Source organism: Alligator mississippiensis, chromosome 14 (genome assembly GCF_030867095.1).
Source record: "Alligator mississippiensis isolate rAllMis1 chromosome 14, rAllMis1, whole genome shotgun sequence".
Taxonomy (NCBI): Eukaryota; Metazoa; Chordata; order Crocodylia; family Alligatoridae; genus Alligator; species Alligator mississippiensis.
This window is the reverse complement of record NC_081837.1, coordinates 41,709,668-41,725,043: the sequence shown is the minus strand read 5'-3', so window position 1 is coordinate 41,725,043 and position 15,376 is coordinate 41,709,668. Positions and strand designations below refer to the sequence as shown.

General features: G+C 48.9%; 1 protein-coding gene across 2 annotated transcripts in view; it reads right to left on the bottom strand.

The window, feature by feature from the left end:
• The window catches only part of RASSF5 (Ras association domain family member 5), an 81,193-nt gene that overhangs the window by 4,351 nt on the left and 61,466 nt on the right, over positions 1-15,376 (bottom strand). For both annotated transcript variants that reach the window (XM_059717213.1, XM_059717214.1), the window contains exons 3-5: positions 5,503-5,616; positions 2,580-2,877; positions 385-500 (exon numbers count right to left, since the gene is read on the bottom strand). In XM_059717213.1, coding sequence (XP_059573196.1) covers positions 385-500; positions 2,580-2,877; positions 5,503-5,616 — 528 coding nt within the window. The remainder of the gene's footprint in view (positions 1-384; positions 501-2,579; positions 2,878-5,502; positions 5,617-15,376) is intronic.

Below are 15,376 nucleotides of genomic sequence, written 5' to 3'. Positions count from 1 at the left end.
TCCATAAACAAACACGCACGCGGATTATCGTCTCAAAACATCAAACGGGCCTCGGCATTTTTACAGCTTAAATCTAACTTTGTTCTCAAAACCCAGGGCAAGTTTGGAGTAACAAAACGGAGGGGCTCAAAGGTTCTGAAAAACACAGGGATCCTTCAGTCAGCTTAATGTTCCCCACCCCCCAATGGAAAGTTGTCCAATTCAGCATTTTTGGATGATAGAAATGGTAATGCTACAAGAAAAGCAACACTTGTTCCCCTCACGCCACCTCCAACAGGGCTCCTGCTACAGTAAATCATACAGGTTTGTTTAACACCGCCACGGTTTTTTGTCAAGCGGTTAACATTTGTGCAACAGCCAAGCGAAAGCGAGTCCTCGACATACCTCAACTTCCCCCGTTTCGTTTTCCTTCAGCACAAAACTGAGCACATCTGTGTCGGGGCCAGCCAGCAGGCGGAGATACAAGGGGTACTCTGTTAGAGATAGCTTCTGGAAGAGAACTGCGAGATAAGAGAGAGATTCACAATGAACCTTTGGAAGTGAGGGCAGAGCAATGGTCTGGAAACAGCATCAGTCCTAAGGCATCTTGAGCCAGATTTCAGGAGTAAGGGCAACCCTAGGGTGGCCTTTCTCAAGGGGATGGGCGTGTAAGGGCCAAGGCAACACCGGCCAGTGATGAAGTTGTTAGAAACGCCTCAGATGCCAAGATTGTAAGATTGAACATGAATTTGTCTACAAAATGAACATTTTGAATCGGTGTGGGTACAGAGTCCAAGCATGGGCAGGCTTCACCTGTACAGCTGGTGGCATTCAAGCTAGTAGCCTCATGGACACTCCCTTGGTGCCAGTGCAGCCCATCCACATCAAGCACTTGTGTCCTCAGCCTGACTATATTCCATCTCCTTCCACTTCAACCCAAACATACTAAGAAGCTTAATGGATAGTCCTCAAGGTTATGGCTCTCAGGACTGGGTGGCTGAAGTGAATGCAGCCCACAAAGCCTTGCCAAGGTGCTTAAATAGGTGCTTGATTTTCAGAAAAAACAAGGTGGAAGATCCAGTGTTTCCCCTTGGTGTCTCTGGGCTTCACCCTTCTGAAATCAGGCTGCTTATTTAGGCTCCCAGAGTAGGATTCAGAAGCTTAATTTTAGGCAGCCGGTTCCAAGTCTCACACTGAGCGCTGGAACCACAGGGCAAGGAGAATTAGAGAAGATAAGGAGTAGCGAGACTCCCTCTGAATTGCAATGGGTGTGGGGCACCCTATTCCTTTGGGGTCCTAAGTTATTTTACCTTCCAGCTGATGGGCCAAGAACTAATCTATAGAGCCAAAGTGGTGCAGCTTCTGGTGACTGCTCCAGCTGCATCGGTGATGGCGGACTGGGGAAATCAAGGGGGAGGGAAATGAGGCGATAGTAACCAGTGGGGCTGGAGAAGTCAAAGTGGGGTGTTCATTAAGGCCAGCTTCACTCTGTAATGACAGACTTTTAACACGAGCTCCTTTTTGTAAAGGCAGGTGCATCGTGCTACTGGTAAAGCAGCATCTCCTGGTTGCCACTACCCCATCTCACGCTCCGCAAAGGTGGCCATCTTTGCATCTGCTTTGACACGAGACCCCGTAACTCTAGTCTGAGCACTTGAAATTAGATCTCATCTATGCACCAGTAAGCTGCTGGCACAGGCATGAAATTAATATCAGCATGTGCAGATTGAGTTTTATCCTTGAGCAAGTCCTACTACAGTAGCCAATGAGGGCGAAAATGGAGATGTTCTTACCACACAGGGAAAGACAGTAAAAGTTATCCGGGATTTACTGTGCTACAAAACACTGACTATACCTGCAACGGTTTTTTTGTCCTTCGTAATTTTTACCACGTACCCATCATCTTTCATCCTGAAGCTCATGCACTTGTATATGCACCATAGGCAAGACAGCAACCGCTTGCCCTTTCACAGTGACACTGCACTGAATTGTGAACATGACTGAGTCGTGCAGCAAGGGAAGGAAGAGTTAATGGGAAGAGCAGAGGGAACTGGGGTCAGGTGCACGGGGCCAGGACCCCAGCATTTAACACCCCTGGCTCCGACAGAACATGGGATCTGCAGCGATCACAGTTCAGGTCAGGATGGAAGGCCTAGGGGCAACTGTGGTTCTTCCCTGACTAACATTTTGGCAACAACATCAAGTAGCAGGGCAGCTCTTCTCCTGGGAAGTGCTAACTATGGAAATTCTGCATTTGGGAATGACACGCAGGATGGGCCACATGGTTAAAGGCACTGGAGGGGGACTCCAGAGAGACGACCGCCAGCTTCCCTCAAACCCCTTGCGTGACTAGAGGCAGGATACTTCATCTTTCCTCCAGTTCTCAGTTTGGAGACAGGGAGAGCAACCTTCCCCTCTCACCACTGTCGCCTGCCCTGTCTATTTAGGTACTTAGGGACTAAGACTGTGCAGTGACCTGCACAACAACACAGAATAAGAACCATTTCCAGCTGTGTCTGGGAGAGGAAGCAGCTGAGATTTCCCAAGGTGAAGCGGGGGAACCTGTCTCTGCCATTCAGACCTCCCGGGTGTGAGCTCACCTTGCCCGTCTTTCTGCATCTCCTTGAAAAGTGCAAACTTCTGAGGGTTGTCGACCACCATGAACTTCTTCAGGAGCCCCTGGATGACCTCGCTGACTGTGGTCGTGCTGCTGATGTGGAGCTGCTTGACGGCATCCAGCGGCAAATAAAACGAAGTTCTCTTGTCCGTCATGTCGGCCATGTTCACCTCCTTGAGGGCGTCGTAGATGGACTGCGGCCTGATCCCTGCTGGCACGGTCACAGGCCGGCGCAGTTTCAAGTGCACTTTAATGAAGCCCGTGTAGGTGCCATCTTCGTTCTAGGGTGAAGGAGATAATCAAAGTCAAAGCTCCAGCGAGTACTCATGACAGGTTTGCAACTAATGCCAGCATGTTTTTCCAGCTGAATGGCCTTCAGGAACACTTAACACAGTAGTAGACCCTGCGGGCTTACGGCAGGGACAATTTTCCCTACTGCTTGTGCAATTAACAGCTTGAAAGTATCCTATTAGTCATGTTAAAGTAACTAGCAATTTAGGGTCCATCACTACAAAATTCTTCCTGATCCCTGCTATTCAATAATTTCCTAAAATTCTTTCCAGCCTTTTAGCTGTCTTCATATTTAAACTGATAGTGCCAAAAAAAGAAAAAAAAAATCTGGAGAAACGGTATTAAAAACAGCGTGATTTGCAACTGCACTTCTCTCCGCTTTAACTACAGATGGGTTTAGAAAGTGTGTTTTGGCATGCGAACTTTGGACCAGAACTCTGAACTGCAGATGCAAACTGTAATGCTAAAAACCGGAGTCTAAAATGGTGGAAAACACTATAGATTTCAAACCTGGATAATAGAAATTTTCAAGGGATCAGCTGCTCTTGAAACCTCCACCATCTGCATCAAAGCTGGAGATAAAGCCCCTTCCTAGCTCCTTGCAAAGCTATAAAGAGAAATCTAATCCCAGCTAAGCAGACAGCACCTATGTGCCACACTTCTGCAGATCTATAAAACAATCTGGAACAAAATGTTCAAGGTGCTGGAACATGGGTGCCCTGCTTGGTGTGAGCTAATAGCTACCGTGACCTGAGGTGTGATTTTTTTCCCCCACAGATCAAGGGCAAAAAAGATTTGCCATTTGCCTAAAAAGAAAACGACCTGCACAAACTCCATCAAAACCCAGGGTACCATTATGCTGATGTACAGGTCAGAAGAGTCAAGAAGCAGGAAAAAAAAAATTCATTAGACATCCCAAACTGGTGCAGGGCTCTTCCTTCCTTGAGTTTCTATCCACCCCAGCTCTAACCAGTGTCCTTGTGTAAAAAAAAACAACTCACAAAAAAACCAGGCTCCAAGTTAGTTTTCATATAATAGCAATTGCAAAAAAAAAAACCCCTCCTGAACCAGTTGACACCTGAATGCTGCTCTCCAAAATGTACATTAATTCTAGTTTTCAAAAGTTCCTTCCTTCTGATCCATAAGAGCTTATGGAATTAGCTCCTTTTTATTAGGTCCAATTTGTGAAACACTCATTTCCTCAGACTCCAACGCTCATCACCAGGGCTTCAAATTTGTGATTGTTTTTTCCCAAGCGGCAAACAAGGCTGCAATCAAGGGCTAGAACTGTAGACAAATTAATGATGGGTTCCACAACATTGTTGAAAAGTTTGACGGTGACACGTGTTTCCAGAAGGGCCCTGCATCTCCAAATACGCTGCAAGACAGCTGCCGAACTGGAGGGTGCTATTTTATTATGACTCATCTGAGCTGGAACAATACAGCCCGATCTATTTGTGGCAAATCATTTGCTGGTATCTGCTGAACACAGATTACTGGGCAGATTTTCCCTCCTAGCAAAAAATAACACATTAGCTCAAGAACAATCATCTCGATGGCTGTGGGGCTAATATGAAAGGGCCCCAATTAGATACAAGGCCAGTGAAAGAGTTTCAGGCCCTCTAACTTCCCCCACAGGCCAGATCGGTGGACCTTCAGATAAGGTCCTATGTTAGCAAGAGTCATTCATTTGATTTGGTGGGACTGTGGTCAGGCCCAAGCAACACCAAAAGCAGCAAGTGATTCCCACCCCACACTCATGCCCTGGCCCCAGTCGGCTGGGAACCACTGTCAGGACCAAGGGGACTCGAAGTCATGTCATTTCATACCGCTGATTCTTGTCAACAGGGACCCAAGCTTGTTCTCAGCGTGCCCTGAACGGCCAGCCGGTCACGCAGGGATGTGCTCAGGCCCTTTCCTGAATCAAGATCTTGGTCAGAGGGTAGCAAATTCAAAAGCTTTTGCAACTCTGGAGCCTAAATCCCACTGACCCCCAATAGGCGAGCAGGATTCAGGAGTCTAAGTCATTCAGGGTTCACGAGTGTTCCCACTGGTATCAGAGTAGTGCCCCACACTCCAGTCACAGCGGCGGGGCATCACGTTCGCACGGACACTGCTTCTGCCCCAGGGAACTCGGGCTCCCCTTGCACGGTCCCACCCACACGTAAGCCACCTCGGATACAGCCTGCAGGTACAAGCCCGATTCAAACACCCCCAGTTGCAGAACTGATCAGACCATTTAGATTCCAGCCGCTCTCTCGAGCGTCTCGGGAGACAGCCACTTGATAGCACAAGTTAACACGAATACCACGTTCAGGCTTCATTTTCCACAGTAGGATTCAGATGCAAGGCAAGCAATAATCCCTGTACTGGTGACCGAAGCAATTACTGCCACAGCTAGTTACCTGCCGTTCGTCTCTGCAGTCTAGGCATTCCCCCACAACAGGACCCCTGTGCTGCTGCTGTTCAGCACCAATCAGAGGTTTTGGACACGTCCGTGGAGAGCGATGCCCCCCTGCCGACGGCTAGAATGAGACCTCCTCCTTCCTTCGGTCAGGCTTAACAGCCTGCTGCCAATACTTAAAGTCATGTCAACAGACAAATAAAATACATACCAGCTTCATCAACAAGCAGTTTGTGACCTTTGCATTGAAATCATCAATTTTCTGCTTTAGCTCCTGGACGGTGGGAGGCTTGTGTTTTTCTTCTTCGGCTGGTTTTGCTACATTCTGAAAAGAGAAATAAAGCCTATTTAATGCCTTATTTTGTATACAGGGCTTTGCCAGCCAAGGGCACCTTAGAAAGGATACATATGGCACAGTATGTCCTTTATGGCTATACAACATCCCACAACTGTCTTAACTTGCCTTCCATCCTAGTGATCGCAACTGTTAGCGTTCCCTATACGACAGAGGCTCCAAACACACCGTTACTTCCCACAGTACTTATTTTGCACAGTGGTGGGGAAATTTTGCCTAAAAACATGCAAATAACCTCTTAAGTCCCCTGCTGCATTTAAGAAGAGCTGTGGAAACTCCTAGGTTTCCTTGAAGAATAAAAAAGGTGCCTAGAGCTTTGCCAGGAGGGCTTTTAAACAGCCTGGAACTCGCTTTACCTCTCTCCGAGGGCTGTTTACCTCCACTCGAATATTTCTATCATTTGAATTATTCCAAATCTGAGCCTTAGAGGTCCAAGCTGTCCCTCTGGGAAAGGCGATGCCTGCCACGCAGGCGTACGGTGCAGGAGGGACCAAGATCAGAGCAGTCAATAACAGGCAGACGGCTCCTCGACTTCCAGCGAGCAAGTACTTCAGTGATTTATTGACCCAAAGTGCTCTGGGTGGTTTAGTGACTACCAGGCAATGGCTCCTATCCACTGATCGATGTTCAAACTAGAGAATGGACCAGATACAGGGGGCTCTTGCTCTCAGTGGGGCCCGTGGGCTACCACCATACACATTTTGCCTGTAAAGATCTCAGTCCGCAGCCTGCCGGCCACAGGAGAGTGGGCTGGTAACGTTTGCTCCTTGCCACGCACCCCCGGACAGGAGCACGCCTGGGATACCGCTGCCGATGGCAAGGAAGAAACGAATGGCCATCTTGAGCCATTTCCACTGGCACCGCTGAGATGCAGGCGTGGTTTTATTTAAACCCTGCCAAGCCCTTGCACTGCAAGCATCAGAGACATGCTTATAGTGGCACAGGGTAAAAGCCTCCCTGCGGGTAGGGAAGAAAAGAGCACACACAAATAAGCCTTCGAGCCAGCAAGTCAGCACAAGGGAGCAGGGGAGTCACCTGCCTTTGGGCAACTGGTGGGCAGCAAAGTGCTCTAAATAACCACGTTTCAGGGATATAGGTTATAGCCGTACTGGTCTATGAGCAAAAACGAATCAGAACCCGTGACAGAAGTGGTATCTTCTATTAGACCAACTAGATACTTGCAAAACAAATTCTTTATTTGCAAGCTGTGTGCCCAAAAGCTTGCAAATATATTTGCAAATACCTAATTGGTCTAAGAAAAGATTTCAGCTCTGCCACGAGTTCCGATTCCTAAATAACCCCATGTGCAATCAATAAAATGCACACAGGGTTATTTGGGAATCCCTGAAGAGCCTGGGCATCTCCACTCTCCGAGGCATTATGGGCGTAACGGGATGTAGCCAACTGGTTGTCCCTCTGTGCTGTTCAGGGAACGTACTGGGTTCCTGTTGTCATGAAATTATCTCAGAGCACTGCAAGCAGTCATTGAGCTTTTAGTGAAGACATGCTACTGCCCCAAATTTATGGGTGAGGAAACCAAGGCACAGAGAGATAAAGGGACTTGCCCTAGGCTGTACAGGGAATCAATGGCAGAGATGGGACTAGAAGCCTGCACCCATGCTCCTGCTTTTCCTTGCACCAACAAACCTGTCACAATAGATGGGTACCACATCACCCACCTGCACCTGCCTCATGCTGTGGCTAGGAGCCATGTGCTATTTTTAACATGCATTGGGAGCGGGGAAGGGGGAAGCTGCACACACTGGGGCACTGCCTACAGCAGGTTCGCAGATGCAAGGCTGGTGATTATGCTGCTCAATTATTGCTCACATTCTGGTGTCCCCAGTTATGACCTAGCCATTGCCTTATAGCTGAAAAAGTGAGCAAGTCTAAGCAGAAAGCAGCTAACAGGGCCAAGGCCTCATACCAGTCACAAGTAATCTAAGCAGTGCATTCACAGCGTGCGGTGGAAGTCACACAGCTGCACGGGGAAACAGAGGGATGGGGCTTCTTTTCCCCTTTGACAGGTTTTGGAGACTTGCCTTCCAGGAAGCTAAACTTGCAGTCAGCTTCAGTGTGTAGGTGGGTTCAGATGCAGGGCTTTTATGTAAATGCATTCATTAGTCATTAGAGACAATCGGAAAACACCGGTAATCAAGTCCCATCGCAGACGGAGACGGGCTGCGGGGAGCTAAAGGGGAACATAATTGGGGGTTTGAAGCATTGGAGCAAAAGGGGAAACAAACGCTTTGGATCCACCTGTCACAGCAGGGAGCAACGCCCGGTGGGAAGCGCAGGGCCTCAGCACCTTGCAGAGGCAGGCTGGGAAAGGACCGGAGTCGGGCCCGGTTGGATATTGACCCAAAAACATGGGCGTCCTTGTACGTCACTGTTGCAGTCATCACTGCCATGCTGATTCACACCGTCCTGAGGACCTGGCCCTTTGGGTCTGTAAATAGCCTTGGAAACCAAGTGCAGAGAACTAGGCAAACTCGAGGGCTGCTGGCTCGGGGGGTGGGGGGAGCGCTGAACAGCGAGCGGGGAGGGAGAACAAAAGCTGGCTTTCAAAACAAGCTGCCATCCGCCAGGAGGTTAATGGACTCTGGAGGAGGCAGATGGGATTGAAAGGTTTTGTGCAACCCTGAAATGAATTAAAATCCACAGGTGGACAGAGGAAAATCTATTGGAAGGAAGTGGACAGCGCAGTAAAATTCAGAGAGAAAAACCAAACAGTGCAGTAAAGCACAGCACGTGCCGCCTTTAGGCCTTCTTGTAGGGAATTCACCTACTACCGGGCTAGTACAGGGCTGGCTGCCGGTCTACAAGGCAGTAGGCCAAGGTGTCAAAAATGAGGTTTCAAGTGAACAGTTATGTTCGTCCTGCCTAACTCTTGCCTTGAAAGCACCCAAATTCCAGGGAAGGCCGAGGGTCTGCAAGTCATATTGTGGTGAACTATGCAAATGGACAGGTGTGCAGTTATAGCCTTAAAAAAAAAAATGCCGCCTGCTCTTTGAAACCTCTTGCTTTCAGCAATCGTTCAAAAAAGGTCTGGACGTCCCTTCAGGGACCTGCACCTTTGCAGCAGAAGAGCTGACAGTCATGTGCTGTAGCTGCATTTGTTTAAGCCAAGGACCTGGGTAACGTCCCCTAATATAATGTAATGTAATGTGCCCCTAATATCCTCTGTAACTCTCCATGGGATGGATAAGCCGATCGCATGCTGCAAGGCACCTCACTGATGCAGTGTGGAGGTCAGGAAGTAATCCATCTCCCTTGTCCACGCACAGTGTTGCACAACTGCAAACGGACATCATTTAGGAGGTTTTGCTCGGAGGCAGAGATGCAGACCAGCACCCAACCATGCAGGTCCTCAAATGGGCCCAATGTAGATCTCACTGTAGTCAAAGGAAAGACTCAGCATGGACAGGAACTACTCCAGGCCCACATGGTTCATTACTGTAGCAACTAGCACCTTGCACACCAGTAGAAGCACCAAAGGAATATCACCCCTGATTATGAAGATGGGGAACAGAGGCACAGCCAAATCCAGTGATTTGCCCAAGGTCACAACACGAGCCGGGGGCAGAGCCAAGAAGTCACTCCAAATCTCTTGAGTATTCAACACAAGGCCGTGCTTTCTTTCCATCGCTGTTCTGATCAGCATAGCAATGCCTGTGCCCTAGCTAACCAATTCACTGGGTTAATAAAACTAATTAATTTTATTCGTGCGCTCAAGGGCAATTTTCTCTTCATTATGGCGTGTAGCTTAGGTTGCAGCCCAGAGTCTTTGCCGAGGGGTCTTCAGTTTAATCAAGACCCAAGGATAAAATCTCCTTTGATAACGAGGCTGTTGGAGTCCCAAGTCTGCCCCTGCCGTGAACAAGTTCACGTGCATCGTGGAACGTGCCCGGGGAGGGTCCCATTTCACACCACAGCGCACTGCTGCCCGGGCCGCAAAACACCTTCTCCCGAGACCGGAGCACGGATAGATGCTGCCTGTGCCTGCTAGAGGGAGTCCTGTGTTTTAATGTGGGTTTGCTCCGAAGGCAGCATTAAGGGAAAGCAAAAAGCACTGAGGGACGTGCAAAACACGCAGCCTCCGAGCAAAAACTCCGCAGGGCAAACAGGGTTTCTTTGCACGCGGTCCCATTCGCGAAGGATTACACAGCAGGCGGGCAAAATACCATTTCAGCTCGCTGCTCATTTTCACTGCCGTCTGCTCCTGGATTTAACTCGTTCATCGCCACATCCTGCCTTACCCACCTGTGAGCTAGGTAATGCTCCAACAAGGGAAGAGATGCAGTTCAACTCAACTCCATGTAGGGTAAATGGATTCATTAGAAACCAGTGGACAAGCACAGGCCTCCAGCTGCTCAGAGAGGAAGAACATGGCTCTCTTCAGAGGAACTGAGTGGGTTTCAATGGGATTTTCCCACGGGGCTGGGGGCCTGGTAAGAGGGGTTGCAGAAATGCCCAGCCAGGATAGCCAGCAGTCTTTCGCACACGCCTGGGACAACAGCTGGGCTGGCCTGGCCTGCAGTCCTCACCCAAGCCAAAAGGGAACAGGGCACAGGAAAACCTTAGACTGGCACCCGAACGGCTGTGCACACGCGGCTGGAGCGGATCTAAGCCGGGCTCTGCCGTGCTTCCAACAGAGGAGCAGGAAGCGTGCCCGTCTCTCTGCTCCCCATCGCTTTAATCCGTGTTACCATGGAGATACCGAAGCCAAGGTTGCCGAGAGAAGAGTGACAGGCTGGGTACCGAGTTGGGCGAGAGGAGGAAATGTTAAGCTCTGGGAGCTGGACCTCGGCTCAATGAGGACTGGAAAGGAGGGAGAGACTGAAAGAAGCTCCAAGAGGCGCAGGGACTATCGCCATGTTAGAAACAGCCGATACAAGGGGCTGCAGATGCAGAAAACCCTTCAAAGCTGCAGAGAGGAAAAGCGCTGGAGAGAAACAATCACCTGTCTCCTAAAAGCCCCCCAACCCCCTGTCCATATCAGGGCTTTGCCATGTGAGCTACCCTTACACAATCCTCGTTGATGCCTGGAGGTCTGGCTGATGTGGCCGCAGCTCTCGTGGCGTGAGATGGCTAGACCAGATTTAGCCTAATTGGGGTCTGAACAGACAGGCTCCCAAGGCAGCCTATTCTGCTTGCTGCACCCTGTGCCATCAATGTTTCACTTAAACAGGACCGTTGCAATAACTTCTTACATGTACAATACTTACAATGCCAAGCAGAACCCTTCATGCCAAGTGGGCAGTTCATCAATGGGGTAGGACCAGAGCCACCAGGCAGAAAAGGACAGGGCTGACATTTTTCAAATGCAATCTTCATGGTTGAGATAAGTATTGTCCATTTAAATTAATAGCGCACGCGTTCCTAAATCCTTTGGACGTCTCAACCAACGTATGTAGTAGCAATCTCAATGAAACTATGCACTGACCAACTTATCTTTCCACCACTTTCTCAAGCTTTGCTTGCTTCTCTCTTTCATGCTTGTGAAATTGTGTGGCCTACTCGGAGGTTTTACCAAGAACCCTGCTGTCCTCTCTTGATTCAGGGATCAGCAGCTGTTTTTCTGAGTAACGAGCTTCACATCCTGTCCTGGGTAGATGAGCAACAGGATCAACTCTGGTATTCAGTCCTCGCCCCTCTAATAAGATTGCAAGGCAACAACTTGCCCACGATGGCATTACGAGTGAGCGTCTTAGCCAGGGATGCATTCATCAGTCCTGATTCTTTGGCTACATCTAGGCTAGGATTTAAAGGTGTGATGTTACACAAGAGTTACGCCGCAACACGCATCTTCTCAAAGCCAAACGTATTTACTGTGTGTTAAACTGATCAAGGTCTTGGCATCTACATTCGGATCGCCGTTGCATAACCATGCTGGTTTCAATTCACACCTTGGCTCCAGGAGGTAAGGCCTAAGACACTTCCGCCAGATCGTGCTCTCCTCCCAACACACAAAGAGACTGAAGCAGTCAGACAGTCGGTGTCATTTGCCTCTCTATTGTGTGCCAGCCCTTAAAAACTCCCTAAACCATCCCACAGTGGGGATGCCACTTGCCGCAGAAGTAGCCCAGTCTCCAGCACCATGGTCGCTGCTGGAGGGATGCGTATCTGCTGTGTTTCCCAGCAGGCAAAAGACAGGTGCTAATTACTGAGCTTTCTGGAGGCAGCGTGGGAGTGCTGCTATTGGGCATCGAGTCGAAGAGTGGCACTTTGGGCATTCGCATCTCGTCTCCAAACCAACTCCCCCAGAGCCTTGTAGCAGAAGATGGCCAATTCCACGCCCGTGTCCTGCTTTTCATCTGTTTACCGTCAAATTTAGCAACCTGCTCATGCTCAGAGACGCAGGTTAGTTGTGAATATTGCCGACAGCATGTAGCACTCCCTCTCCAGAAAGGTGATATGCAGCTTTGACTTCCTTGCCACATCCCACCCACACCTGCAGAACTTGCTAGTCCAGTCTTGATCCCTGCCCAGCCCTGCCAACATGCCTCCACGCTGACCTGCGCTCCCGCCTTCAATTCCAGCCCTATCCTGCCACCACTCCCCCCACGCACCCCGATGCAGATCTGCAGTGCCAACCGCTTTCCAGGCCCGCGCCGCACAGCTCTGCCTTCTGCAATTCCAGTCTCTTCCAGCACGACCCAGTCCTTGTTTGTAAACTCTGCAGTCCTCTCCCGTACATGCTTAATCACAAAGCCAAGTCCACACCTGGAAGGCCTTGCACGTACAGGGGTGCGTGCCTAGCCTAATAGAGCCATTCAATCATTTTCTTCACTTTACATGAATTGCACGTGTTCGTTAATTGTGCTGCTGTGCTGGATCACGGACAGGACCGAACCTAGCCGCTGGATTTACTAGTAAACAGCAAGTCCCAGTTCAGGGCCGCAACAAGTTTCCTAATTTTTACAAGGCTGCTCTTTTTACCACTTCCTCCCTTATTGGTCTGCATCCTGTTTGAACTCTCTTCTGTTAAAGCAGAAGAAAAGGACAGAAAGATGCATGGATCTGCAGACCAGAAACTGTGAGCCATTTCACTGATGGCTCTCTTCTTAAATGACTCGATCCAAGTCTCAGATGGCTTGGTCTTAAGCCCCGAGTGCACAACGAAACCTTCTAGCCGGTTCTGTACTTACGTTTCTTTACTGAGATCAAAAATACCCAGCTAAAGATTTGTGTGGTTTAAAAAGGGGGGGAAAAAATCAAACTAATAAAACCTCTCTCCTCCCTCTCAACGATGGATTGCAACAGTTGGCTGCTGTGCGGACTCCAGCACCAGTTTTCAGTTGTTACCCTCCCATTAGAAAGCTCTTGTCCCAAAGTAGGAGGAGAGGTACAAACAGTTCAGCCCAGAGCTAAGCTTTTGCTTTACTTTTGCCTGGACGCAGGTCAGAAAAAGTTAGCATCCAAAACTCCCCCTGCTTTGTTCAGTGAAGAGACATTAAACAAGTTTGTTCTGAGCCTCTTAAAATTCATTTTGACCATCCGTTTGTTGACTTCACCCTTCCTATTCGAAGAGTGAGACAAGCATTTATTTGTTCGCACCTTACAATACGATAGTGCGAACTGACTCAGGCACATGCTGAAGTCTACGTAAACCTCAAGATCAACTATACACACACACACACACACACACACACACACACACAACGGTGGTGTTGCATGCACAGGCAAAAGCCACTACTTACCAGCTCTAGCATTAATTTGGTATTTTAGATGAGCTTTCTGCCCGACTTCCCTCATTTAAACCACGGGGCAGATCTAACCTTGAAACATCAAGCATTTTACAGGTAAATCTGACTTCAAGTTCCTCAAACTTGAGCCCTTCACGAGACTGGTTAGCCTGCGACTGCCTTCCAGTAAGTCATCACACAACCAGGCGGCTTCTTTTCCCCTTTCAGACAGGATTGCAATCAAAAAAAGAAACCTGGCATCATGACAACTTAGCAAACACGGGATTTAGCTGCCTCGCTATGTTCTCTTGGGGGTCATTTAACAAGTCATCTTGCATCTGGTGTAGAATTAATTTGTTCTTGTTAAACCTGCGGTGTTCAGTGACAGATGGTTTAACTGTTTCCACTGCTAACTAGCAACGAGGGGTGCACGGACAGTAAAATGAACCTGTTTCAGAAACAAAACTATCGGCCAACAAGAGACACTCCCATAGCCCTGAACGTAACGAAGGGCTGACGCTTCTCAGCAAACTTCGTACCAAGTTTCAAGTCAACTTGCAGGCAATGCAGGTTGACCAAACCCTAAATTAGACTAGTGCCCTTCCCTTGAAAAGCTGCACAATTCAACCTCCACAGAGGCCCTAGAGAATACGGAGCCGTTTCTTCCTGTGTTCGACATCAGAAGTGGTGCAAACCACAGGCGTTGCCGTTTCCATGATACCAGCTTTTTAAGTAGGCTGGAAATGTCAGACCCACTCTAAGTATCGCAGCTCGGATTGTAAAAGGAAAGCTACCCTGCACGGTGACGTCTGGGGCTGGCCACACGTTTTAAACAGCACGAGCAGCAACAACACAACCGGTGACTAGTCACCGGAAAATTTTACTCCCATCTCGTTGGACCTGTTCAAACTCCAGTCACCTGCGAGCGTTCACCTGCGGGAGCCCTGCCGATGCCGGCGTTCACAGAAGATGAATTTTCAACTCATATGGAAAGCAAGCTTTAACATTTCCTTTCCCTGCACGATGTACACCAGGAAGCAGATTTTAAAGGAGAGTCATGTACATCCAGCTCAGGAACAGGCAGCATCTGCTATGCAGCTAAGCAAAGAGAGGCAAACCCTGGTAGATCCAAAATATAAAAACCAAGGACAAAATGGTTTGTACCCTGCCTCCCCACATCATGAAGAAGTCTGTGGAAACCAATCCGCTGGGGACGTTTTGCTCAGATGGAAAGGGAAAAAAAAAAAATTAGATTAAGTTTTACAATAATTTCGTAGCTCTAAAAAGATAATGTAATCACCGTACCTAATCAAGGGAGAATAAACCATTAAAATGAAGTTTCTGGGAAATCCTAAATATAGTAAGGAATTAACCATCGCTGAGAAATGGCCCCTCCTGATATTGTCAGGACGAGACTCAGACCGGTAAGGACAGAGGGAAGCATGTTCCCTATTGAAAGAAAATGGGGGGGGGTGAGGAAATCAGATTTTTACAACTGGTTTAAAGTGAATTTATGATGGTTTGAGCATTCGTTCAGTCCAATGGGGAGCATTTCTTTTCCCCCGTGAGATGTTTCTCCGATGGCAGCTGTTGCTCACCACCTGCAGGGTCTCAAGCCACAACGGCATGGATTGTAGCATCCTGCAGTTTGGGTGTAGCTGGGGCAAGGGCTTGGGTTTCAGGTCAATCTCCAGGACAAGGCTGCCCCTCCCAGGCATTTCCTGACACGCGGGAGAGCTGCCGCACACCTGCTGCCCCCTGCTAGACGCCAGAGGCCCCAGAGCAGGTGTCCCATCCTCTTTTATTTACACAGCTATTAATAACGAAGATACCATCCCGGGTGCCATAAAAAGACCCGGGAAGTTCAAGGGCCTGTTCCCTTAACACTCTCCCGCTGCTGCTGAAACTAAAACTGGAGGATGCTCTGAAACAGGTGCCGGGCACAGGGTCCAAACACCATCCCAGAGCTAACGCCAGCCACCCAGGGACTTGCCCCAGCAATGAATTTAGCCTAGTGCGTCACCTCCAGGGAACACTTCTCG